The 26,671-nt window shown below is 39.3% G+C and overlaps 1 protein-coding gene across 2 annotated transcripts in view; it reads right to left on the bottom strand.

The window, feature by feature from the left end:
- Positions 1–287: 287 nt before the first annotated feature.
- lmx1bb (LIM homeobox transcription factor 1, beta b) overlaps positions 288–26,671 on the bottom strand; it is a 67,773-nt gene continuing 41,389 nt past the window's right edge. For both annotated transcript variants that reach the window (XM_055168702.2, XM_055168701.2), the window contains exons 4-9: positions 9,825–10,057; positions 7,100–7,275; positions 6,821–6,898; positions 6,313–6,379; positions 2,737–2,895; positions 288–1,569 (exon numbers count right to left, since the gene is read on the bottom strand). In XM_055168702.2, the coding sequence (XP_055024677.1) occupies positions 1,412–1,569; positions 2,737–2,895; positions 6,313–6,379; positions 6,821–6,898; positions 7,100–7,275; positions 9,825–10,057 (871 nt within the window). In that variant the 3' untranslated portion in view covers positions 288–1,411. The remainder of the gene's footprint in view (positions 1,570–2,736; positions 2,896–6,312; positions 6,380–6,820; positions 6,899–7,099; positions 7,276–9,824; positions 10,058–26,671) is intronic.

Raw genomic sequence — 26,671 nt, 5'->3', positions numbered from 1 at the left:
TTTCTGTGCGACGTTTACTTTTTTTAATTGTATACAAAATTCAATTTTTTTGTAAATTTTCTGGTTGTATTCTAATAAAGAGGCTGAGAAATAGTTATACATGCTAAGCATTCCCAATGGTGGTGTAAGACTTTTGCACAGTATTGTAGATTTGAGGTGCTTTGTAGCATATTTTACCCTATTTTTCTTTCCCCATTCGATCCAAAGTAAAAAATAAATAAAATAAATACTGTATATATTTTAATTAAACATATGAAAACTGAAATAGGATTGTTAAAACTAGAAAATCAAGGAGAAAAAAAAGGACTTTATTCATTGTACCAACAGACTTTGGCAATTTAGCAATCTTCGCATTTGGAAATGCATTTTTGACCATGTCAGGGCTGTAACAAATAAATAGCACAATTTTGCTGATGTACATTGCTGGAATAAAGATACACTGTATTTCATAATTAAAAGACATACAAACGTGTTGAGAAATGAATGCGTCATCTACTAAACATGATTTTCTCCTTATTAAATAAAGCTTTTCAGTTTTAAGTACCTTCAAAAGCATGTTTTAGTTAAATAAATAGAATGATCTCCATTTTTAACATGCACAAATGATTTGTTTGGGAAAAGTATATATATATACACATGGTTCGAGCTTACAATGACAGTCCCCTACCGGCTTTCAAATATACGCACAGCATAAACTCACACAAGCACACAGTCATGGGAGACTGCAGCGCACGCACACACACAGTCACACACATTCATCCCAGCTGACCACACACATACTCACAAACAAACAAACAAATGCAGATACACTATACATATATCCCCCTCTAAGTTTCTCTACACTGTCTTTCAGAGGGCTATTAAACCTATTAAAGTGAAAAAATGTAATGCTGAACATAACGAAAAGAAGAAATCGAGTCCAAACATCACATTTCAACATCTGAACAACACAAGATTTTTTCCAAGTTTTTTTTTAACATAACAATCACAAGGATATGAATTCATGCACTATGAACTTTGTGTCTTGGTCCTTTGCTTCTCTCGTCGAGCGGACATTTGATGCGTCAGTGACTGGAACTGTGCATCAATAGGCCTTAGTCTTTTTTCCACGAGTCGATGAAGAGAAGGTGAAATGCTACTTTCGAGAAAGTCATGTACAAATAATCTACAAGTAACTAGAAAAAAACCTGACAGCCTCAGGTGCCCTGGCATCCTGAGCTGGCTCTTCACTGCAGAAAATGAGGACGATCGGTCCTCGAGTTCACTTGTCTTTTCAGATTTTGCCTGGTTGTCCCATGTTAGATTTTAGCTGAGAATTCGGTTCCATTTCCTTGATAGGCGGCGTACTTTGAGGAGACTTGTGAGCTGCAGTGAGTGACCCACTTTTGCCTTTTCTTGTCTATTTGGCTTTTCATGAAGCAAAGTAGGAGCTCTGCATGGAATAGAGTCGATCGATGGGGTTCCCAACCCTCGCCTGCATCGAACCCGCCTCGGACGAGGCCATGAAGCAGTCACTGAGGCTGGTCAATGAAGTGTCGCTGTCAATATCGTGGAATATCGAGTCATTTCCTATGGTGAGAAAAAAAGATTTGAGTTAGATTCACAACGAATCTTCATTTGCATCTATAACTAAAACAGATTGTTACAGCTTAACTACTTGTACTGACAAAAAGTTTGCATTGTTTATAGTTTTATCCAAGTTGCTTGTACAGTAAAACGCTGGGGAATATTTGAAACCGCCCGGCTTACGTATTTGATTGTGATCACAAATTCCAAAAGGACGTGAGTTGACAATCAGATATTGTTAAACTAAATGGATTCTCGCTAACAACCGAACTAATGGCAAATGTTTACTTCTGAGCTAATCTTCCCGCTCTGTCATTTTCCTTGTGGGCACAGTTAGCTGTAATGCGCTTTCCAGTACTTAATGACACCATTCCACAAGACACTGACAGGTTGATGGGCTATGGTTTTTTAATGAGCTGGCAATGTTGTCTGTCCCTGCTGTTCTCCCATAAAACCCAAGCTGGAGAGCGTGATGAGGCCGGGGATTTGGGCCTTGCCATTCAGAGGGAATGAATGACAAGACACCTGGGACCTGTTCTGTGGTTGGCTGTGACCAATGTCTCTAGATTTATGTGACTAATGCTCGAAGTTAATGTCAATAATATTGAGAACGTCGGCCATTAGAGTTCTGCAGCTTCGTTCTCAAAGCAGCGGCTGAGGAATTATTGCTCGCTTCTTACCAGATCCTTACACCCAATTTTGACAAATGCACATGAGGCTAGTTCTCCAGGCACTTGGCTGGCTTGTTCATAGCGTTGTGTTGTTTTGCTAGCATGTTTTCGCAGTGTCTGTCATCATGGTTAACCATTGTTGTTTTAAATGCCGCACCGCAGATCATCGCTTGGCTTTTTACAAAACAACCAACAGACAGTGTCACATAGCACAACAGACTATAACATTAATCCCCACATGTAAGAAAAGAGAATAAAGCAAATGGAAAGCTCTGGGAATCATGAATGGGGTGGATATGGTTTTGCAACATATTGGATTCATTTAGAAGCAAAACTTCAAAATAATGCGGTGGCCCTGCGAATGCGTATGCGTAATCTCACGAGGAAGGAAGGGTGGTATGGTTCTGTGAGCCGATGTCTGCACTTTGTGGTCCAGCTTCAGGGAGCAAACAAGACTAGAGATCTGGAGAAGGGTACGAGATCGTGGGCTGATGCTCACCATATGGGTTCATGTGGTCCCCGGGCATCTGAGGAGGGGTGAGGCCCTGCTGGAAGGGATCGGTGCTGTAACCGTTCTCCATGGCAACCATCTGTTGCTGGGCTGGAGCCAGTGGTGTGTAGGAGTTCATCATGCCCTCCATCCTATTGGACATCACCTCTGGAAAGAGAACAAATGATGATGATGAGGATCAACTTAAAACACTTTAAAGTTTCAGCTTCGGGACATTCTCATGGTTGAGACAACTGACTTCATCTTCGCAAACCAAAGTCTACAGTTAGTTAAACAACTGTACATAATCGAAAACATTAATGCTTCATTTAGAAAGAATTGTTCCTTCGACAAGGATATTGTGTTTCGCTGACAATCAAGGCTAGGTTTGGTATCTGCCCTCGAAATCAAGTTGAATGGCATGAAAAACCAACAAACAAGAAACACTCATTCTGCAGCAAGGAATACGCCGGGCTGTGACACCAGCCCTATAGGGCAGTACTGTACTGTATGACTCATACACAATGCTGAGGGCTAGGAATGACTCTTGTGGCTTCTAGTCTGGAGCCCACCATCTCAGTCCTCTTTCGAGTGGTGAGCTCTTGCGAGAAAGATGTCTGCAATTCATTTCTACAAGCTTCCACAAGTTTCCATTACATCTTCTATTCTGATGCAGAGACATTTGAAGTTGAGCTTCACCACACCGAAAAGACATTGTGCACACAAATACTACAGTGCTTATATCAAGTTTCTTTTGCAAAACGAGCTTTGAAAGAAAGTAATTGAGAAAAAATTCAAGAATATGCTAGTGTCTTTTAAATTGTCTTCAACCACTCTAAAAATAATTATTTGCTCTTCATAGCAATGCCATAAAAGTACCGTTTTTGGTTTCCCAAATAACCATTCAGGCAAAAGGTCTTAAAAGAATAATTTATTTTTCTAACCTTTTACAGTCTAAAGAATAAATGTCAAACAGAAAGGCTCTTAGGATGATCCCAAAGTCTAGTTTCTCAAATGTTTTTACTCCAATCATTGGCTCCATATCTGAAGCCATCAGTAAGCCGACACTATAACAAAGACCGATAAGATTTACGATAACAGATACAGTAACGTCTTAACCACGGGCTACATCTGATGACATATTAAGGTCAACTTCATGATTCATTACATCATGACTACTCAAGTCCGCCTTAATATTTCCCAAGGGGGAGTATGACTTCCCAAGACTTCTCAATATCTTAGACCACCAGACTAGTTCATGTACTACAGCTAGCTGTCTTTCTCTAGTCCACTATCATTTCCCTTTCTTTTCTCAGAGAAAACTTTTTCTGTTGGTTCATAAGTATAGAGTTCATGGCCAAAGATCACTATCTGTTAAAGGGCATGAATTTTCTAAACCAAACAAAGGGAAACTTGTGTGATTATGATAACAAAGACTTCTGATGTTCAGCAATGACACAGATATCTCTGCTCTACACGGTAGAGTTTGTAAAATGGCCTCATAAATGAATGCATTGCAAGAATAGTCCAACATAGGTCTATAAAATCAAATTATTATTACTTGTGGTTTATCGCTAAAAAATGATTCATGACTTTACAGGAGAGAAAGCACTAGAGAGTCTGTTCGGCAATAAAATGTCAATAAAAACCTTGAGATTTCAACAGTATAAAAAATACAATGGCTCACGCCACACAAACATTTGTATTTGCGTCTCTTTTTTGTGGGGATTTTTTTTATCTACAGTATGTGATAATATTAATTCAAGGCCTTAAATTTACTTGATGTTAAAATGTTGGATCAATAATGCACCATTCCCTACAATCAGGTGTCTTCTGCAGCCTGCAGTATGCATACTTGATCTCTAAAGTAAAACTGCTTTACGATTATATCCACTACTTCTAAAGAGAAAGTGCAGATATGAATTATGGAGGAATGGACTTCCCTTTGTTGTCTTACAACAAATATTTGTACAGGAATTAAAGATCTTGAGCTTTAAAGGAAACATTTGTCCTCCTCCGGAGTGCTTGGAATAATATTCTTCACATTTCTGCTTTCCAGACGGTCTCATCCAAACTCATCTGTTACAGAAGCTTATAGTTGGATCCTCTCAACAACATATTAACATGTGTCAAAAAGGCACTACTTAATGTTATAGGTCTTTAAAACCTGCAAATTAAAAAAAACACCCAAAAATGACAATTCTGATTTTTGACATCTGTTATGATTTTCTTCCATAAAATGTCAAGATGGTCCAAATATAAATATGAATGTCCAAGTGTGTTTTTTATGTAAGGGAATGGTGATCACAACCATTCCTGTTCCCTATCCACTTTTAGTTTACAGAAAAAAAACTTCTAAACATCTTTTATGTGTTCCACAAGCAAAACAGAATGTCATATACATTCATAATGACAAGTTGACAGCATTTACATTTTTGGTTAAGTTATCCCTTTAACTTTAGGATCAAGCCAACACTGTTGCATTGTTAAAAACTAATAATAAATGGAGCGCCACCATGCATGAGCTGTAGCAGACTGCCTTGAAAACCATAGACAGAGTGGTTTGTAACAGATCCGTAAGTGCCAAAAAGATCACAGACACACAATGGCTTCTCATCTGCGCCTGGCTGCATAGCAACTTAAGACGAGTGCTTGCTGAAGCTGGGATGCTGGGTTGCTTCCAGCAAAGGAGGGAATAAGGGTGGGTGAATCGGTCAACTTCAATGCGCTTATGCTGTAAATTAATTCATCCACCTCCACACTTCCTCCCTCACACGCGAGGGCTGCACTCGTTTTTCTACCTAATCTACGACGAACAGGGGTCAGCGTTTGAGCCCCTCACTCTGGTTTTGGGAGGATGGACATGGCTTACACTGGAGGGTCAGTTGGAATACTTCACTTTCTACCCTTACATCCAGATGTGAAGGCCGAATATTCTTTCAAACACCAAAGTATGAGAACATTATCTGACTTCTGGCAAAATTAAACAAGCTGGATATCAAACTACTTAAAGGATACCATAAAAAAATCGACTTTGATTTACAAGGTATATAGTTTATCAGTATGTGTGTTCCATGGGAATCAAACCCATGACCTTTTGTGCTATACTCTACCAGCTAAGCTATGGGATTTGTAACAATTCACAGAGATTTACACTTTGTCCTAACCAAACGGTATACTGTAAGCTAGAAAGATTTCTACCATGTAAAGAGGCAGAAGTTTTCATCACTGCTTGGGTAGTAAATCTGTGTAGATGTGCTGAGTAGCTCCGCCCACTGTGAAATCTAACTGGTCCAGTCACCTAATTGTACATAAAACATTTACATGTATGCATTTGGCCTTTTTCTGTTTTACAAAACGTTATTTGTAGTAGAAAAAGTTTCTTAAGACTATAAAAAAGTAATGGTTCTTTAATGAACCTTTAGCTAAACGGTTCTTTGGAGAACCAGAAATGGCTCTTCTATGCCATCACTGTGAAGAACCCTTTCTAGCATCTTTATTTTTATCAGTTTAGTTAGGACACAGTGTTAAGAGTTGTGCTTCGGACAGATGTTCGACCTTGAGGTTCATGTTAGGACATCTTACCTTGGCCCAGCCTTTGGGAGTTCTGCTGCTCCTGTTGCTGCTGCTGTCTCCGTGCCAACTTCTTCATCTGAAAAAATAACGATAAAAGCACAATCAGAAAACTCTGAGACTCCCCAAATCAGCTCTTCTCTATCTAAGAGATGCTCCTTGTTGTTCACCTCAGCGTGAACTACACAGAGCTCGATCTGGCCGCATTATATTATCCAAAGCCTTTTGAAGATAAAATCAGCACTCTGAGGTGGGTTTCAAACGCGAACGTAAGTGCAGGATGGATGTGAACACATCTCTCTCGAACATTTGGGGAGTTTTTCGTGGAATGCGTCGAGAGGTTAAGCTTGAGGCAGATAGGGACTAAGATTTGCTCTCTCAAACCTCTTGCTCTTTTCATTTTGGCAGCGGTTGCGACAAGTTTAGTGAATTTTTGCAAACCGTATCTGGACCTCGGACACATTATCAGGTTTGTACGGGTATTACTGAAAGACTGACATGGTAGCACATTGGGTCTTACCTTAGCTCTTTGGTTCTGAAACCAGACTTGAACAACACGGACACTAAGACCAGTCTCTGCCGCCAGCGTCTCTCTTACCTAGATTAAAAGATGGAAAAACCCGATGTTGGATTTTAACTTTATATCCACAGATACTTAAAAATGAAAACTCTATTTACTATCATTATTTATTCTAAACTGAGAAATATCTGACAAATGTATCTTCATAAAAAACAAAACAGACATCCACATTTTTCCAAAACTAATAAAGAGCAATAGTGATCTTCTGGATGAACTTACTTTCCGGCAAGGTTTGGAGGACACCTCAAATGAAGCCTTGAATGCACGTCTCTGCTGCGTGGTGAGGATGGTGCGTGGTCGCTTGGGTCTTCTGGGGTCTTTCCCATCATCTCCCTTTCCGCCTCCTCCAGAGCCCTTCTCCGGCTTGATATCCAGCTCCTCATCTTCACTCTTCTCTAGAGAAAGATCAATCATTTGCAGAGTTCAGTACTTTTCCTTTAAAACTCTTTATCTATTTAGACAACCTACTGATAACTAGATGTTTTTGTTCCTTTTCAATTTAAAAAGATTCAGACGAAGTGCATGTATAACGAAAGGAGACACATGTGGTTTTAATACTTCTGTTATCGATTTATTAGTGAAAGAGTGGGCCACATCCATGGCAACACTGTAGCCCATCTCGCAAACCGCTGTGAAGTATGAGAATTTGTCATTGGATTGGACGTCGTGTCATTTAGAATTAATAGCGCGCGGCTTTGGCTGTTTTACACCATATAAATCTTTGATAAGAATCCCAACACGCAGAAAAAGCAAAGTTGTTGGGGGAAGGCATGAAAGCGGTGAACATATGGGAAATGTTCAGAGGAAGTGAAGTAGATAGCGAAACCACAAATTCAAAGTGCGTGTATGTCATCGCCCACGTCAGTGGTCAAAACATGCCTGTCAAAACCAAACTGCAGAACGAACAATTGGGAACAAAATCAAAACCTCTACAAATCACACAAACGACAATAAAATAGCTTAAGGTTGTTTGTTGGTCTTTGGTGTTCTGTTTTGCTGGTTCCTAGCTGACAAAACCCCTCTAAAACCAGAGAAAGAACAAGTCTGACCAAGTTGAAAGACCAGCTAGGACCAGCAGTTTTCCTTTAGTCAGTTTGCTTTTTTCATCAGTGCAGCCCATAAAGTTATAATATTCAATATCTCTCTCCTCATATCAAGAAGTACACTGTCTGATACTGGTTTATATGAACTAATCAAAGTGTCTCAATTAGTCTTAGGTGATCCTCAGGCGGGTTAATCAAGCCTGCCCTGTGTCATGATAATCTCTCTCAGTAGGTCCAGCTAATGTGCCATATTCACAAAATGGCTTTTGGCTCTGCTACTGTAATTATTATAGTCAAAGAGGGGATTGGCTTTATTGTTCAGTGGGTGGAGGTTTCCAATAAGCCACATCAGCTTGTGTTTAATAGAATAATAATAGTAATTAAAAAAAGGCACCAAACTCCATAACGTGGCCCAGTTCAAGAGTTAAAAACCCAAATGGGCACAGTCCCAGCGTGACTGTTTTTCCAGATTATGGGCTTCTGCAATTTGGCACTGGTGGCTTTCGTGGCATCAGCAGTGAACATCTCTGGAGATAAAGATCTGCGAACGCTTTGGCCTTTTCAAGTGATCAGCAGGAGATGCGAAAACGTTGGGCAGACTTCGTCCTCTCTCTCTCTCTCTCTCTCATCTGTTTCTCATCTTTCTGCCAGTTGTGTGGTGTGCAAAGATCCAATCGAATTCCTTGCCATTACAGTTCACTTCTTGTGTTCTTGCGTTTAGGTCATCTCGAAACCCCCGCCCGAACCTCGAACTCAAATGCACACACGCAGAAAAAGCCTCCTTATTTAAACGCTCTAACACTTTAAATGAAGGATGGATGCATCTGACAAATTTCTTGACGTTTCTCGAGCATGCGTTTAAATGAAAGCCACATGGGGATGTTAAGAGCGAGGTTTGGTGAGATGCCTCATTACGGTGAAGTGAGGGGAAGTAGTCAAAGAGGCCGATAAGAAGTGCAGGGACGTGGGTGAGAAGGGCCCAAAACCCCTTCTGTCACTCATGGAGACTCACAGCGATAATTCTTTCCAGCAGCTCAACCTGACCTCAACAGATTCTGCTTCTCACTGTCAGAGACCATCTTTCTTCACCCTAAAGCTCTTTATTTTCTGTGTTTTGTTTGCATATTCTGACCCTGCAAAATCTACATTTAAAGGGATAGTTCACCCAAAAATCAAAATGATGTCATGATTTACTTACACTCAAGTTGCAACAAACTTATATATAAATATATTTGTTCTGAAGAACACAAATAAAGATATTTTGGGAAAAAAAATTAATAACCAGACAGATATGGATCAAAACATTTCTGATTGACCTTTTTGCAGCTTAATTTAAATAAATGTCTACACAGTACTTCGAAACCATTATGATACAGTGGTGGACAAAAGTTTTATCCAATTTTCAGAACTGACATGTTCGCTCTTTATTTAAATAATTTTAAATTTTGTATGCAGGTTGCGTTGCTGTGCTTGGAGTGAAAACTGAAGCTCAGCTTTAAGAAGATTTCAAGGAGGTTTGACAAAAGAGGATAAAAAAATATAAATAATAGATACAATTGAGGAGCTCCGATGCAAAACCTGCTAACTATCACCTTTGTTAAAAATAAGATAATAATATTAACCAAATGCTCTCAGCACGTATTATACGTTCATCAATACTTTTGCTTCAAATCCACTTAAAATTTCCATTCAGAAATACCTGTTTGTTGGCAGAATCTGATAAAAAAATGCTAATTTACAAGAAAACATAGGCACACAAAAGGTTTTGCATCTGAGCTTTTCATTTGTAGTCAATGTATGTTTTTAACCTGTGTGTTTTTGGCCACTAGTGTACCCAATACAAATGTTTACATATAAATTAATACTACAGTCTGTACTATTCTTTGGTCCTGCATGCATACCTGAATCCGAGTCATCTGGGCTGACAGAGCCGAGCAAATCTTTCTCCCTTTCGTAGTCGCTTTTGCAGAGCAGCTGTCCGTCCTTGAGTACGAATTCATCCCCTTTCCTCAGCTGACGGTCACATACACAGCAGCAGAAGCAGTTGAGGTGGTACACGCACTCGAGCGCTCGCATCACAAACTCTGTGGGAGCGATCTTCTCCAGACACCCGCTGCATTTGGTGGCGAATAACCTGAGGAGCAAACAAAAAGAATTTTGTCATAAATTAAAACAGTGTTCGTGTAGTTCAGTTAGTAGAGAATTGTATTAGCAATGCAAAGGTGACGAGTTCAATTAGACAAATACTGATTAGGTCGCTTTGAAAAAAAGCATCAGCTCTGAATCTCTATTGCTTTAAATTTTAGATTTGTTCAGTAGGGGTGCACGGGCAAATACTAATGCATGGTTAGTTGTAACATGGACTGTTTACATTGTTGCACAAGGTTGAGCGTTTTGTTTTTCCGTTTTTTTCATGCTGCCAAAAGATGATCTCCCGCAAATTATTGGAAATGTTTAATGTTTTTCTAAAGCGTTTTTGATGAACGAGTGTTTTGGGGGCATGTAAGTAAATTTTTTCATCATAAGTTTTTTGGGGTTTTTAAGTTGGGTGTGCAAGATACCAAATCCAATGCTATGTCATATTAATCAGTGTATTGTTGGCTAAAACATAGAATTGTTTTGAAATATGTCTGCAGCTCTCAGCAATTTTTTTGCCGTGCTTGAAAATATTTTGACCCAGTGGGGTTAATTGTAACCCTGTGTTACAACTAACCCATCAGCACTTACGATATAAAAACAGCTAACGTTAACGTAATTCTTGACGTTGTTTTAAATAGGCTACACATAAATGATTGCTGGTCTTATCAAAAATTGTAAGTACATTTTTGTTCATATCTTTAATATTGATTGAATAAGGTCACGTCAAAGATTGAAATCATAATGAAATGAAAGGCTTAAATCAGACTTTGATGCTCATTTTCTCAGAATTTGTTTTTGAAACTGTAGTATGATTATACTACACATATAAAATAATGTTTTAGTCATAATTGTGCTGCTTTTTCTCCACATTTAGACATTTGTATCCATTTATAATTGAACTATTGTTAGAAAAGGGCTGGATGAATGAATACAGTGTGGATATCTGTCTATTATAGAAAGATATATAAACAATATCCACTTTAAGTATATAGACAAAATAGTATTGAAATATTTGCCTGCAAACTTAATTTTTAACAAGTGTTACAACTAACCCCCTGCCTGTTACAATGAACCCCACCTATGGGGTAAGTTGTAACGTTTGCACTTCTGTCACGTTTTGTGTAATTGTCCAAGAATGGAAAGTACTAGAAACAAACTTCAAATGTTCATTTGTAGCAGAGATGTGTGTGTTGCTTGTGTAAAAATATAATTATCAAACTCAAATATTTTTTGAATGATTGAGCCAAACCAAAAAGCGTTAGGTTGTGCCCCGCTCTCCCCTATGCATTTCTGGATTTTTAAATTCGATCTTTAGGATTGACCGTCCACACTGTTATTTTGCAATGAAATGAGACATGTTTGCTCAGTGTCCTAATCCGATTTCAAACCACATGTGTTTGTGCTTTGAATTGGGTTTATATAAATCAGATTTCAAGTGTTTTTGCTGTTTAAGCTCCTAACTTCTTAGTTACCAGATTAAAAAGATCTGCCTGTCCGAACAAAACTTTGGTTCCATGCATTAAATAAATGTACATTGACAATAATGTTTTAATCCAAAACAACTTAAAGTCCATTCATACACTCCTATACATTTTATCAGTATAAAACAACATACAGGAAGACTTTTAAATTACAGCAATGAAACAAAGCGTAAAGCGTCAATCAGTATCACAAAATGTCTTTACGTGTGCTTGTCCATCATAGTCTGTGATTAAGGGGGCAGGGGGCGTGAGGCTGAAACCCTGCCTCATCTTTTAAAGCGGCCTGGATAACCCCTCAACGCTTCAGCAGAACCCAATGAGAGGAAATACAGGATCACATCTCGACCCAACGCACCAGCAAACCTCAATCAGCACTGCGGGCCCTCAGCTCCACAGGCTTTACACCACTCACTGCAGTGATTAGACAGGCTCCATCGCCACTCACACAATGATGCAAAGACGGGAAGTTATTTCTTAAAATCTGTTAGGGTGAATCAATCTAATGTTCATACTGTATGACAAACTGCATAATGCTTCGTGAGAAATCTGGCGATGTGCTGGAGATTAATTTATGTAATCATTCACAACCTTGTGATCAAAAATTAAATACCATTTAAAATCAAAATGGTTGAGTTGTGTGGCTTTTTGTTAATCTCTGTCTGCTTTACGGTCACAGTAATTAACACTTTTAAAATATGCAGTCTTTCTCTTCCAGCACTCATTTGCCCAATCAAATGCTCCCTAAAATGACAATAACCCTCCCACTAATACCATCTACTCATAAACAGCAATATCAATGTTCATGGCTCTAAAAATTGGCAATGGGTCTATTAATATGTCCCACCATACCTTCCTCTTCCAATAGGAAATGTGCTCGCCATAGGTGTTTAAAAACCACCCTCAGAAACCGTTTTTAATAGATTTAGCTTAAAGTAACAAAAAACAAAAAAAACAATAAACGAATCTAAACTATGACTGCTTCAAAGCGATATCGCTCACTCCTGTCAGATAAACTCTAAAATCATATGCCTTGCCACAATACACGTCTGTTTACATAACACACCCCAGCCACCTCCACAGCCTTCATTTCCTCCGAATGGTGTCGATAAAACCGTTTTTGTTTCATTACAGGCAGAGATATTGCCATTTCTATCTCATCTTCTGTGGTTCAGCGGGATCCCACCTCTACAGGAAGCGCACAGAAAGAGCGGGCGTGTGACACTGTCCATCCCCTAAAAGCTGATTTATTAGCCTTGGTTCTTTTGTTCAGTCTGGCTGGTAAGACAGCTGCCCCGGTGCTTGCGTGTATCTCCGCATTTCATCTATGGTATTGTTCACCGGGAGAGAGAGAGAGAAAAAGAGCGAGCGGGAGAATAGCCGTCATCATATTCTGTTGATGGTGGAAGGGATCGGTTGACAGTGATGAATATGTGTTAATATGAGTTCAGATGAATATGTGTAAATATGGCAGGTTTTTGTGATGGTAATTTCATTGTGAAATGGTGATGCGAGCAGTGATAATAACGGCTCACTGGACACACGTGGTTCTGCGGCCAGCTGCATTTCTGTTTGCGAGTTTGTATAGCTGGGGATTTTTTGTTGCCCTTGTTTTGTGCGTGTCAGAGTTTCTACGGGCGTCCATTGAGTTGTCACGAGGATAAAAAAATATCACACGGTGTAGGGAAAGTGCCTTGTCATTTTCTGAATCAGCGGCATTATAAACTTGCACAAATAACTGCATTATGTCATTTTTTTTGCAGATATAGTTTTTTTGTTGTTGAAATATTTACCTTTTTTTCCGAACTACTACGTACTTAAAATGCTTTTTCTTTTCATAACAATGCAGACATTGGAAATACCAAGCTGAACAAAAGCTTCAAATCTTTTATTTATGTAAGGACATTAAAGAGATTAGAAGATTGTTATTTCACAGTGGAAAACTCCTAATCCTAACAAAACTTTGGCATGTCAAGAGTTCTCTTGATCTCGTGATATATCCGCCTACCTGGCTCTTACAGAAGGGAACAAAACATTACGGCAGAAAAACACACAGTTATTTTGTGTTTAGACACGACTTGATCTGTTTTGGTTACTCCCTATTGTTTCAGCAATTACGTCCATACAGATTTCATTAATCACTTGAAAATACAACTATTTCAACCCACAAATCAAGCAATGAAGATTAGCATGGTTGTAATTTTTGGCATCAAAGAATGCGGTTCTATGATACAATCTTGTGAAACATCTGTAAAGTGCATTAGAAAAAGATGAGTGTGTAACAATAACAAGATGATTTTGTACATTCCATCATATTCATGGAATCTCTTCTGTCTAAACATATCCAAATACTCACGGCTTTCATATTAAATGACGGCTGACACGGTATTTATAGTCTGACCTGGCTAGATTAACCAGTTACATGCCAGCTCTGTCAAACAGAACAATGAATCTGTCTTGACCCAGACTGAATCGAATGTTTATTCAATAATGTGAATCTTTGTCAAAGGCCAAAAAGCCCAGGAAATGACCCTACTGAGCAGTTGTGACACTTTTTAGTTTCGCCCGCTCACCTCTACGCCGCCCAACACTTCTCTCGTCCAAATGAAAACGTTCATTTTAATTCTCCTCTTTTCTTCTCGCCTCCTTTTCACCCGGCCGTTCTAATCTTGTAAGCCATTATTTTTCTATTTCCCCTTTCTGTCACTTTGTATTATTTTTGCTGCTGTAATTCCCATTTGTTCCTTCTGGAATCTTCCTGTCCCGGCTTTGTCCCGGAATCTAATCCGGACTTTTTGGCTGTCGTCGCCCCCCCCGACCCGTTCCCCGTTCTCAGTGGGATCTCTGATGGAATAGCCACGCATGACGCCCCTGCTATAGCAACCACACCTCCGCAGGAAGGCGACGGCTAACTTTTCGGATGGGCAGAGAAAGCCTTTCACAAGCTGGCAGAAGAAGTAAATCCTTCTTGGAGGAACAAGGGGAATTAGCAGGGAGCAGTGGAGTAGGGATTTAACCCTACCCCTTTTTTCCTTTTGAAAGGCACAGTCACTTCAACTCCCACTGATCGCCACAATCAAACAGGGCAGAGGCGGGGGGTAACAGAAAGGCGGGTGTGTATGTCTATGTGTGTGAGTGCGGGGGTTGAAAGAGAGCAAACCGGTGAATGACACAAGCGCTGGATTGTGGAGGAGCCCCTAATCCCACTTTAATACCTTTCCAAGTTCAGCGGCGAAAGAATGCGCTTTAAAACAACACCGCGGTGTGAGCAGGCGAAGGCCAACCGGGTTGGGAGTGGATGAGCGGGGGCAGGGGGTGGGGGGTGGAGTTGGTTGCTCTCAATCTCCCGTAACATTACCTGATGAGCCTCGCTGAGCAATGGAGAATGGAAGCGCAGGGAAAGACCGGACCGGACGTTGGCACGTGAAACGTAAATGTACTCAAAAAACGTAAACGCCACTTATTCGGATTCTGTGTCCGTGTGTCGGTCTGGAAAGGTTTGCTGTCCTGTGGTCTGAGATGAAAGAAGAATCGAGAGAAGAAAGTGGAACTGAGTTGAGCTGCCACACTGTGGGGCCAGACACATCCCAACATCTGGGCCTTTTTAAACTATCTGCCTCTACAAACTTAATAAAGAGAACGTACAACCACTGAACACAAAACATAAGATCATATTTGTCTGTAGGACTACAGATCCCACTTCTGTCAAGAGAGTTATTTACATGATTGTACCATAGCTGTTTGGCCTGATTTGTCCATTAGTGTTCGATACTATGTGAATATTTTCTGTGCATTGCTAAAGCATCGTAATACCGTATGAAACTAAAAATACAATGCCAAAGATGTGATACAGTTACTGTACATTAAAACAAAATGGAAGCCAAACAGGACTGGCTTTAAAATCCTTCAAACACCCAATTTGTTTGTCACGAGGATGTACACTGGCCTCAAAACACCTGAACGCACAGATTAGCAGATAAGACCCTCGCATTTAGATCAACAGACACAATTCAGCCATTGCAGTGCCAATATTGATTCAAACCCTTCCAGACTCAGACACCATGAGTCAAATCACAGATAATCCACAGAGATAACTTTAGAAAAGCTCCGCTGGAGATGAATATTTGCTTCCAAACCCAAGATTGCAGTCACTAGTTGAATTTAGTATTTAGACAAGCACTATCCACAGGCACTATCCAGAGGTAGGAAGCCAACAAGGCACTTGTTGCATAACAATACTTGCATAACATTTTGTCTTTATCTGGTTAATTTTTAAAGGCAGCAAACTAGATGTGGTATCTCTACCTATGCCACAAACCTCTGCATGCAATTTGATTGATAGAATAATAAAAACAACCACTGAAAGAATGGTTAAAACCTTTCATTTTTGTAAATATCTTTTTTAATGTCATATCACTCCATACAGAAATACAGCTCACCTGAATTTGCTCTATATAAGTGGATATGATGAAGCTTTAAAGTTTCTCGAGAAGAAACATCCCATCATTAAATTCTTAGTGCAACAGGTGTTTGGACATCAAATAGCCAAAATGTTTCTTTCAGAGCCAAAATTTAAACATGCAAATCTCATTTTTATTTTCGGATTATTTTTACCAAGGATCACTCCTTGTGGAAACACGACGTTTGCCGCCTTATCACAAGTAATATTTCTAAAGCACTGCCTAAAGTTAATCACAGCTGCAGGCTCACCACTTCGGCCAAGTCTTGGCCCAGATCTTCCAGTTCCTCAGCTCTCCTCTCTCAGAACCACAGACCGGGCTGCATGCAGCAGTATGCGTTTTTTCTTTGAGCAGATTATGAGCAACTTAAAGTGTGACAAAACATCTTAAAGCTTTCACCACATGCTGCCAAAGATTTCCCAACCATGGAAGACCTTTCCCTCAATGCCTCTGGCTCGCTGATAAAGAGCACATGCCCCGAGGAGATTAAAGATGAGTCTAGAGAAGTTAAGAGAGGTGCGGGGGAGTGCTCGGAGGGATAATCGCTGTGCGTTTAGTAACACATGCTCTCTACCCTACCTATCATCTTGGTTTTTTCTACTGAACATGCACGGGCCCATAACAATTTAGATGGGAATGGGTTCTTATGTCACCGCATTTCCATCAAAGTCCTTATGCTACCTCTGTTTAACAGCTGTAAACAATCACTTTGAAGACAGCCCCCCAAGGCTCCTTCAGATAAGCATGTGAGCATGTGTCATTCTTGTCAAAGACAGAGATGTTTACAGGGTGACAGGTGAAAAAGAACGTTGTAGGACACCCCTGAATTCTGACAGTCATGTAAGCATGCCATCTATAGCTACAGTATGCTGATTTACAGGCTACATCATCAGGCTTCTTTGACCTTTCTTTCCTGGCTCATCTGTGACGCAAAACTAAGGACTAAGGCAAACTTGGTGTCCAGGGAGAAAGAAAGAGAGAGAGCTTCATAGTTACAGCTTGGTTCTGGTAGCCGTGTGAAGTGGCAAAGTTCAAACTGTTGTATTTTTTGGTGAAAGAGTATCAACATTTACATTTATGCATTTTGCAAATGCTTTCATTTAAAGTGACATAGGGCGCACTCACACTATTCAAACCAAACCGCGCTCGGGCGCGTTTGACCCCCAAAGCCTGGTTTGTTTGACAAGTGTGATCGCTCTGTTCTGCGCCCGGGCGCGGATTGGTTAATCGCGCCACGGCCAGGTTGCAGAGGTGGGCCGGAGCGCGGTTCACTTGGGCTCAGGCGCGGAAGGCTGTGGTGTGAGCGCATTCGCGCCTGAGCGCGATTCAAAAGGTGAAGACGTCAGCTGCGCGACCACTCACCTTCATCTGCCGCCGTAAAAACCTGTTGATGCGCGCAGCGGGGTTACGTGAATGTCCGAGCTGCGTACGTGACAGATCAACTAAGCAATATGATGACATGTGAGAAGGCTGTCTGTAATCGCGCACCAAACGACTCCAAATAAAAAACACAGACTTCTTATTACGGTGGGTTCCAGTGTTAAGAGAGAGCTTTACTTCCTGCTTTTTTCAAAATAATCGCATCTTAATGACGAAAGCGCGCCCGGACTCGGATCGATAAAAAGTGCAGTGTGAGTGCGTGCACCTGGGGGAGTAGGGAGGGGTGACAATCGTGCTGTGGCATGGTGTGGTTTGGTTTGGATAATGTGAGTGCGCCCATAGAGTGCATTAAAACTACACATTTTTTCAGTATGTGCGTTTCCTCGGAATTGATCCCATGACCTTTTGCACTGCTACCGCAACGCTCCACCAAGAGAACTTAGGGTGCACTCACATTATCCAAACCAAACCATGCCCCAGCACGATTGCCCCCCCTCCCTACTCCCCCAGAAGCGTGCACTCACACTGTACTTTTATCGATCCGACGACGTGCTTTCGTCATTAGGATGCGATTGTTTTGAACAAAGCAGGAATAAAAAGCGCTCTCTTAACACTGGAACCCATCGTCACATGCCATCGTATTGCTTAGTTGGTTTGTCACATGTGCTGCCCGGACATTCACATAACCCTGCTGTACGCATCAAAAGGTTTTTTAACCAACACCAAAGAGTTTTTCACCTTAAAATAAAGTTTCCAAAAAAAGTTTCAGTCGAAACAGGGTGAACGGCACTTTCACATTCGCCCTCTATCGGCCAAAACCGCACTACAGAAGTTTCCAACGGTCGAGTCGTGGTCCTGTAGTTCGAGTGAAAACTACAAAAACTTGCTTTACAGCAGACCTTCAATCCAATCAGATCCAGCTTTGCTGCAGTAGGCTAAATTATTTACGACAGTGGTAATGTACAACTCCACTTCCAACCTGTAGGGGGAACAAAGAGCAAAAACTCTTTAGTGTTGCTTTAAGAAGGCACGTGAAGGTTAGTGGTCAGCGAATTGACATCTCTCCTTTTGAATCGCGAGCCAAAGTGAACCGTGCTCCAGCCCACCTCGGCAAGCCAACCAAACCACACCCGGGCGCGGTACAGAGCGATCACACTAGTCAAACGAACCAGGCTTTGGGGGTCAAACGCGCCCGAGCGCGGTTTGGTTTGAATAGTGTCAGTGCGCCCTTTAGTATTTTCGACCATAAATACAGGTACAGCAATAATATAAAATATATGAAATTTAACAATTTAACAAGACAAGAAATACTCAAGCCATACCCAGATTATAGTGGTTTTCCCTTCATGAACCCTTTTGACTCCAAGCATGTGTGGTCTCATTAAAAAAAAAGAAAGTTTACAGTTTGTTGTCCAAAAATCTGAATAAGTTTATTTCATTAAAATGACCTAAATATAAGCACTAAAAGTGCAGGCTCTCAAGTACTGGTATTGTACAACTCTGCCGAAATAATGATTTGCTTGTGAGCGACCAACATATAAAAAGTCTCTACTAGTCTAGCATGCAATAAAATCCTTCCTCTTTAATATGCTTTAAGAGTAACTGCAACGCTTCCTCCATTTTGCGAGGGCAATATTAAATGTAATTGATCATAACTCAAATCCTAAAACTTTAAACACAGACTAAAAAATGCTGTTTCATTAGACAAATACTATAACCATTAAAGTAAAACTCTTTAATAATCCATGAGGAAACGGGCCTCTATTACTGCTCGGTATCAGCGTTTCTCTTCGGCGTGGAGAGATTACAGTGTGAGCTAATGAAGGCAAATAAAGAGTGTCTTCTCTCTGCTCCCTTGGGCAAGCTCAAGTCAAAGCTAAGAGCTGCTTAATCACCTTCCTCTCTATACTAAATTAGCATAGTAATGGGCTTTAAATTGAGGCTCTTTGTTTTTTAATTAAACTCCCAGCAGGTAAAAGTAAAATACATTAGAGGAGAATATGCACCTTCATTACTGGCCCAGAGGTGTTTTCCTCCATCATACAATCTTGGGGCTCACCCTCTCTCTTGAGGAACACTGAGGGAAGATCTCAGAAGACAGTTTTCATCTTTCGTTCTGTCCCCCTGTATGTTTAAAATATCTATCAAATTAGAGGCGGGCTGTTTTGAAGCTTGTGGGTCTTGATGATATGGCTTGTGGCCAACAAATGGCCCACAAGGCACATCACCATCTTGACGAACTTTTTGTGATCGTCTAACCGCACTGTGGCCTTGCGGGAAAGCGGATTTGTCCAGACAGGATCTCCTTTAGTCTATGACACCGTTGTCTACTATATCAATGAATGCTGTAAATTTTTAGTCTAGGTTGGTTAACCGCATGGCTTTGTTTTCAACAGCTGAATTATTCAAATGTTGAGGTCACATATAATCACATAATGAATTTACCATTAAAGACCGTAGCGACTGAAGAGCGATATGTGGCTCATATCGATTAATGTAGTTCTGAGGAAATCCCCAAGGCAGCTTTATACTGTAGCCATGGTTCTCATCGAAAAAACTAAATTTGACAGGTCAGCTCATTATAAAACTTTTTTCTAGTCTAATCTGTGTTTTTGCTTCAGATCCAAAAATCCATATGATGTTTGAGGACTTAAATGGGACCGCTGCCTCAGGGTCTGGCCTACTCTTTTGGAAAGTGGTTAAATGACATGTTACATTTTCTATTCTGTTCACTGAAACACATGTTCGGTGGGGCTCCAGTCGTGCACAGCTGACAGGAAAATATTCCACGCACGGCTGAATCGGCTTTATTGATCTGACTTAATCAAATATATAACGACGCAGGAAGAAGTCGAAATATATGAGGCATTTTCTACCTGGTTGGGGGTGAAACTATTCTGGGACACGATCATGAAAAACGTCCATGAACGATGTTATGCTTTCTGGTCCGGTGAACTGGAAGTAGTGTTATATTAGAGGTCAGGGGTGAATGAAATGTCTTAGGGAGTGCATCAGTGTCTAAACATGCCTGTACACTTATCTCAACACTACAGAGTTAACACTTAACTAGGGTCGGCACTCTGGAACTGTTTTTATTCTGTTTTTTTTTCATCACGGGAACCAAATTATTTTTATGATGTTTGGTTTTGGTTAAAGCTCTTGAGATGTGTATTGTAGACCATACTAAAATACTCTGACTGTGTTTTCTGTACTGCTAAATCTACAACACCACGACTAAAGAAATGATGCTTTAGTGGAGTTGCGAGTCTGTAATCTGAAAAAAAAACATATTTTTTTGTTTTAAGCATATTGGATGTGACCAGGGTAGTCTGATTTACAAATTACTTCTTAATGAATGAATCCATTTAACAAATCAATCAAAAGGATTAAAAACTGAACTTATCACATCAGTGTAAAAATTTAGTAACTGCAGCATGAAATTTAAACAACTTGGTTTTGCAAGTCAATTCAACCTACGATTTTAAGTTTTGGCTTAAGTTAAAGTAACATAAAAACATACAGTACACAAGTTTTGTTTTAAAGGGGACATTTCAAGACATTACTTTTTTAAGATGTCAAATAAATCTTTGGTGTCCCCAGAGTACATATGTGAAGTTTTAGCTCAAATATCATATAGATAATTTATTATAACATGTTACAATTGCCATTTTGTAGGTGTCAACAAAAATGTGCAGTTTTTGCGTGTGTCCCTTTAAATGCAAATGAGCTGATCTCTGCACTAAATGGCAGTGCTGTGGTTGGATAGTGCAGATTAAGGGGCGGTATTATCCCCTTCTGACATCACAAGGGGAGCCAAATTTCAATGAGCTTACTTCACATGCTTGCAGAGAATGGTTTACCAAAATTAAGTTACTGGTTGACCATTTTTTTTACATCTTCTGGGTTGATAGAAGCACTAGGCACCCGATTATAGCACTTAAACATGAAAAAAGTCAGATTTGAATGATATGTCCCCTTTAATAAATAGTACAAATGCATTATTAATGCTTTATTATTAGTAAATTGGTAACTTATTTTGGTAACACTTTACAATAAGGATGTATTAGTAAACATTAGTAAATGTGTTACACTGAAAAAAAAAAGATTCATTCAATTTACTAAATTTTTTTATGGTAAGTGGTTGCAATCAATTTATTTAAGCTACATTTAAACAAAAAATTAGAAAAACAAAACAAAAAACTTTAGTTTAAATGTAGCTTAAATAAATTGATTGCAACCACTTACCTTAAAAAAATAAGTTAATTGAATGAATACTTTTTTCAGTGTAACTAACATGAACAAAAAACGAACAAAATAGTTTTTCAGCATTTATTAATCTTAGTTAAAGGTATAGTTCATCCAGAAATGAAAATTCTGTCATCATTTTCTCATCCTCATGTTGTACTAAACCTATATGAATTTCTTTTTTCTGATATACACAAAAGAAGATATTTTCATAAATGATGGTAAGCACACAGCTGATTGTAACCATTAACTTCCATAGTAGGAAAAACAAATACGACGGAATTCAATGATACCATCAACTGTGTGCTTACCATCATTTATTAAAATATCTTCATCATCATTTATCAAAATACTTCAATAATATTTGTTTTCCTACTATGGAAGTCAATGATTATAATCAGCTGTATGCTTAACCATCATTTATCAAAATATCCTCTTTTGTTCATCAAAATATAAACTCATACAGGTAAATAATACAGAATAATACAGTAAATGTAAGTACTGTTCATTTATATTTCATGTTATCTAATGCATTAACAAATACAACCTTATTGGAAAGTGTTAGCATTGTTGTTGTTTTTTTAGTTCCTCACAAAACTATTTAAAATTGGATGAAGCCCATCCAAGTAAAATCTTTTGAAAATGAAAATGAAACCTGGAGACATCTTGAACTGCACTACTTAACAGAAATCAGACCGCATGTCAAAATCATTTTGCATTTATATATAAACAGAAATAATCATTCACAAAAGGAGAGAGGAGGATGAGTGTAGAGATATGGTTGTAGTAATATGAAAAGGACAGAGCAGGCTGGTGGACAGAGGAGGTTGAGTACACAGCAAAGCCCGAGCATCAGACAGACAGGTACACAGTGTGTGTTTGGACAGCTGTAGTTCTCCGATGAGCATGCTCAAAGCACAACCACAGTTCCTATGTACAAAGGACAGTGCTGCCTATTACAAAACATAAAAGAAAAGGGGAGTGAGAGGGCATGCGGAGACCAGACTAACTTATCTAAGTAGGATTTATACTGTAGATAAATAAAATGCTGACTCGCAAGATTTTTAAGATACGAAAAGCTGGTTCATAGCTGGACTTCCAGTTGGAAAAATCCTCGAAACCCCTCCAAAACCAGCAAATCAGACCGGTCTGGATGACCAACTAAATGATCTTGAGCTGACTGAACTGCTTTTTAAACAACAAGGTCTTGATTTCAGAAGATCAGACAGCTTTCATATATGAAAAGATTCATGATGATGTAAACATCATTAAACGTTCTCCGTTTAGCATCTCCCGAACTCTTTGTCATCGTGCTACAGTGTGTTCCCTTGTAAAGGAGGCATGAGGGCGTGAGTTACAGGCTGATGTCTGCAGAGCGCTCTGCTTCTCATCACAACGTTCTGCTCTGAAACTTTAGCCTGCAGTAATGCTCATCTCCTCTCTGGCCCTGTTGGAGACCTGACATCTTTACAACACATGCACTGCAAATGAGAGAGTATCTGAAAGAAAAAGGGGGGCGGTAGGACTCTTGATTCAACTATATTTTGAAAAAGCACAAAAGAAAAAACACTCGACTGAAGCAGCAAAAAATAGAGCGAACAAATGGTAAATGATAGCGAAACGAGATTCTGCAAGGCAAACGGACAAAGGACTCCCTATAAAAATTTCCGTACCTTTATAATAATACTAATAACTCAGTGGTTTAGCCTTCCAAGCCACTTTAAATGAGGTCTAACAGGACTCTCTTGCTGTGCAGGCCACTGCGGACAATCTGCTTACAGTGGGGACTAATAACTCTCAGATGGTATAACGTATGCTATGAGCCATAACTTCCCATAGATAGCCCTAATGAAAGAAAACGCTGGTCAGACGAAATTCTCCATATTAATGTCAGGCACTGGTGGATGACATAATCTCAGATGAAGAACAGGGACAATAGTGGAACAGCATATACATGTACAATCAAACTGCAGACATATGGTGAAATATTCAAAAATCACAATGAAAATGAATATTGTTAAAAAAGAAAAAAGCGTTTGGAGGGCATATACTACATTAAAAACATGAAATAATATAACAAGACAGAATTGTGGTTTATTAACCTATTGTCTATTAACCCTTTGTCTGCCACAGTCCTTTTTTAGTGTGTGTGTGTGTGTGTGTGGGGGGGGGGGGTTGAAAAGGTGATGTACCCCTTCAAATTAATATAACACTGGCGTTTTTTGGTCCAGAAGCCTAATTTTGGTAGCCTGGTCCAACCAGACTCTCAAACATTCATTTCATTTATACAGAGAGTCTGGCCACACTCCATTGCAAAGCGTTACTTCCGTTAAGGAGGGTCCTCTGTTGAAGTTTAAAACTATTGGATCTGCCATAGGCAATCGCTAACGTGTGGTCGTGACGTATATCATGCCCCGAAACCGGCCGGAAATATCAAGTCCGAATGATCAGACCAACAAAACTTAGCAAGCATTGTTCTTGCTCCGGCTTTAACTTCTGTATATTCGGCAGTTTTCCAACAATAGGCCGAATAGCTTTTCTCACGTCTTTCTCCGCTGCCATTACTGAACTATGACTCAAACTGACGCACAACCTCAACGTCATCGTTCTTAGCCATCCCCCTCTGTTCGCTGATTGGACCTGCAGATTTTTGCAGGAGAAAACCAAACTCTACACAGCAGTCCCAGACGTAGTGCTGAAGCGAAATGAAAATTAAGCGGAAGCACGTGGGAGGGCGGAGCCAGGCTATAATTTTGGTCTTGTTTTAAAGAAGACACTTTAAAGTTTTTTACAGAAGTGTCTGAAGGTGAAAGGTGCACTGTAAAAAATACTTTTCTGCCTTAAATTTTTTTGTTGAATCAACTCGGATTTACAAGTCATTTCAACTTACTATTATTTATCTTGAACTGGAGATGAGTTGTTATAACTACAGGTGAGTTGACTTTTCTCAACTATAAGTTGTGACAACGCATCTCTGTTGACATGACTTGTAAATCTGAGTTGATTTAACAAAAAATTTAAGGCAGCAAAGTATTTTTTACAGTGTGAAAATATTAAATAAGACTCTTTTTATAGCAGTTTAAATTTATTGTAATAAATAAAAATTATGCAATATTTTAAACATAAAATTATCAAAAGAAAATTAGTTTTTTGTTGGTTTGCTGTGAGGTTTGCTGCATACTCTTGTCACAAATTAATAAATTACAGTCACTGCATTATTATTACTGCTTAAAGGTTTTGAAATATGAAAACTACATTTCTAAACTTTTCCAACAATATATAGTTTGTCGTGATAGATTAACATTTTAATGAAAAATATTGAGGTAAACTTGGGTGTTCCACTCAAGGGACAGCGCTAGTTAACAGCTTAAATTATTAATTTATTAAGTTACTATACTGTAATTATATTGTGCCCAAAAGATATTTTGATTAAGGGACAGTTTACCCAAAAATGAAAATTCTATCTTCATTTTTGGGTAAACTATCATCAACTTTCCCTCAAGTTGTTTCAAATCCATACAAATTTCTTTATCCTTCTGAATTATTTTGTAATCAAGTATGAGCACCATTTACTTCCATAGTAGGAAAAATACTATGGAAGGCAACTGTTTGGTTACATTGCTCAAAATATCATCTACTTTTTAACAGGTTATAAATAAAGAAATTTATACAGGTTAATAACAATCTGAGGGTGAGTAAATGACATAATTTTAATTTTTGGGTGAACTATCCCTTAAAGTCACATTTAAATATATCTGAATGTCTTTGCATTAGATACAAAACGATATTTTATTAAACAATTAAAATTTCAATTACAATTCAATTACAATCACTTTAAACTTGAACAAAAGCCATTTTAGTTGATGTATTAAATCAGGTCTACTCAAATGCACTCGGGTATTAAAGCAGAGAAACCACCGGTGTTGTTTATGTTAAAGTTTGACAACCATAGTTCAAAGTGTCCAAATAATTTAATTATCGACTGCTTCATCATATATTTCTCAAAAAAAATGGCATTTTATTTGATATTTTGTCATGTGTTGCAAAGACATCATACATTTTTCAAGTTTTCTAATACTTTTGGGGCCACTCTACTGTATATCAAAGTACCATCACAGTGCTGAAACACGGATCTAGTGTACCAATCCCATCCGTTCCCGAGGCGTAGTTGGGAAAGAAAACAAAGGCTGGAATTCTCCAGCTCTGAAGTGGTTAAAAAGCAACATTTGGAGTAGAGGGCTTCATAATTACTATTGACCCCGAAGGGCCTTCTGCTGAGAAATAAAACAAACAGTAATATAAGGTGTTCTGAAGCGAGGGCTTTGCAAATATGCAAAGGCGGGATTCGGCGGAGAGCGTCAAGCATTGGCTCCTTTTCAGGACGCCCTAATCTGTGGGCCTATACAATATTAAGATGGCTTTGGAAGCACTTGTGACCCAGCTGTTCACTAATGAAAAATTCCTTAGCTCCACACAGAGGCTGAAGATGCTAGCAGACCCCCACCAGCCCACTACTCCATCAAGAACCATGCCCTGTCCATCTTGTGGAGTTTACCCTGGATGAATAGATAGCGGATTACTAAAAGAAGACAGAAGAGTAATGCCTGGAAAGACGCTTGCGTATTCGTGTCTTCTTCCTTTCGGTTCCTCCCACTCCCCCCCATTCTTTACAAAAATGTGAAAAGGAGTGTTTACCTTGGTTTTAATTAGCAGGAATGACCCTGTGATTATTTGGATGCTGGCACGCTGAGGTGGGGGGTCTGTTTACGCGACAGGGACTTAGCTTAAGCTGAAAATCAAGAGAATGCGCGGTGACAAGGGCTTAGTCGACGTGGAGATGAACCCGGACCTGTTTGTGTGCTCTGCCACTTATTTCTTTATTCCAACAGAATTCAGTCTCATGTTTCGAATGGGGGAAATTCTCCACACCCCAGTTAGTCAACCTTCACTTTGAAAAAGAATATCAGTGTTTCTTTATATTGCCCCTTCAAACTTACTAAAAAACTATTTCATTTAAGTATAAATTAACATTTTCGGGATTTTTTT

The sequence above is a fragment of the Misgurnus anguillicaudatus genome, chromosome 5 (genome assembly GCF_027580225.2).
Source record: "Misgurnus anguillicaudatus chromosome 5, ASM2758022v2, whole genome shotgun sequence".
NCBI lineage: Eukaryota > Metazoa > Chordata > Actinopteri > Cypriniformes > Cobitidae > Misgurnus > Misgurnus anguillicaudatus.
This window is presented reverse-complemented; position numbering and strand designations above follow the sequence as displayed.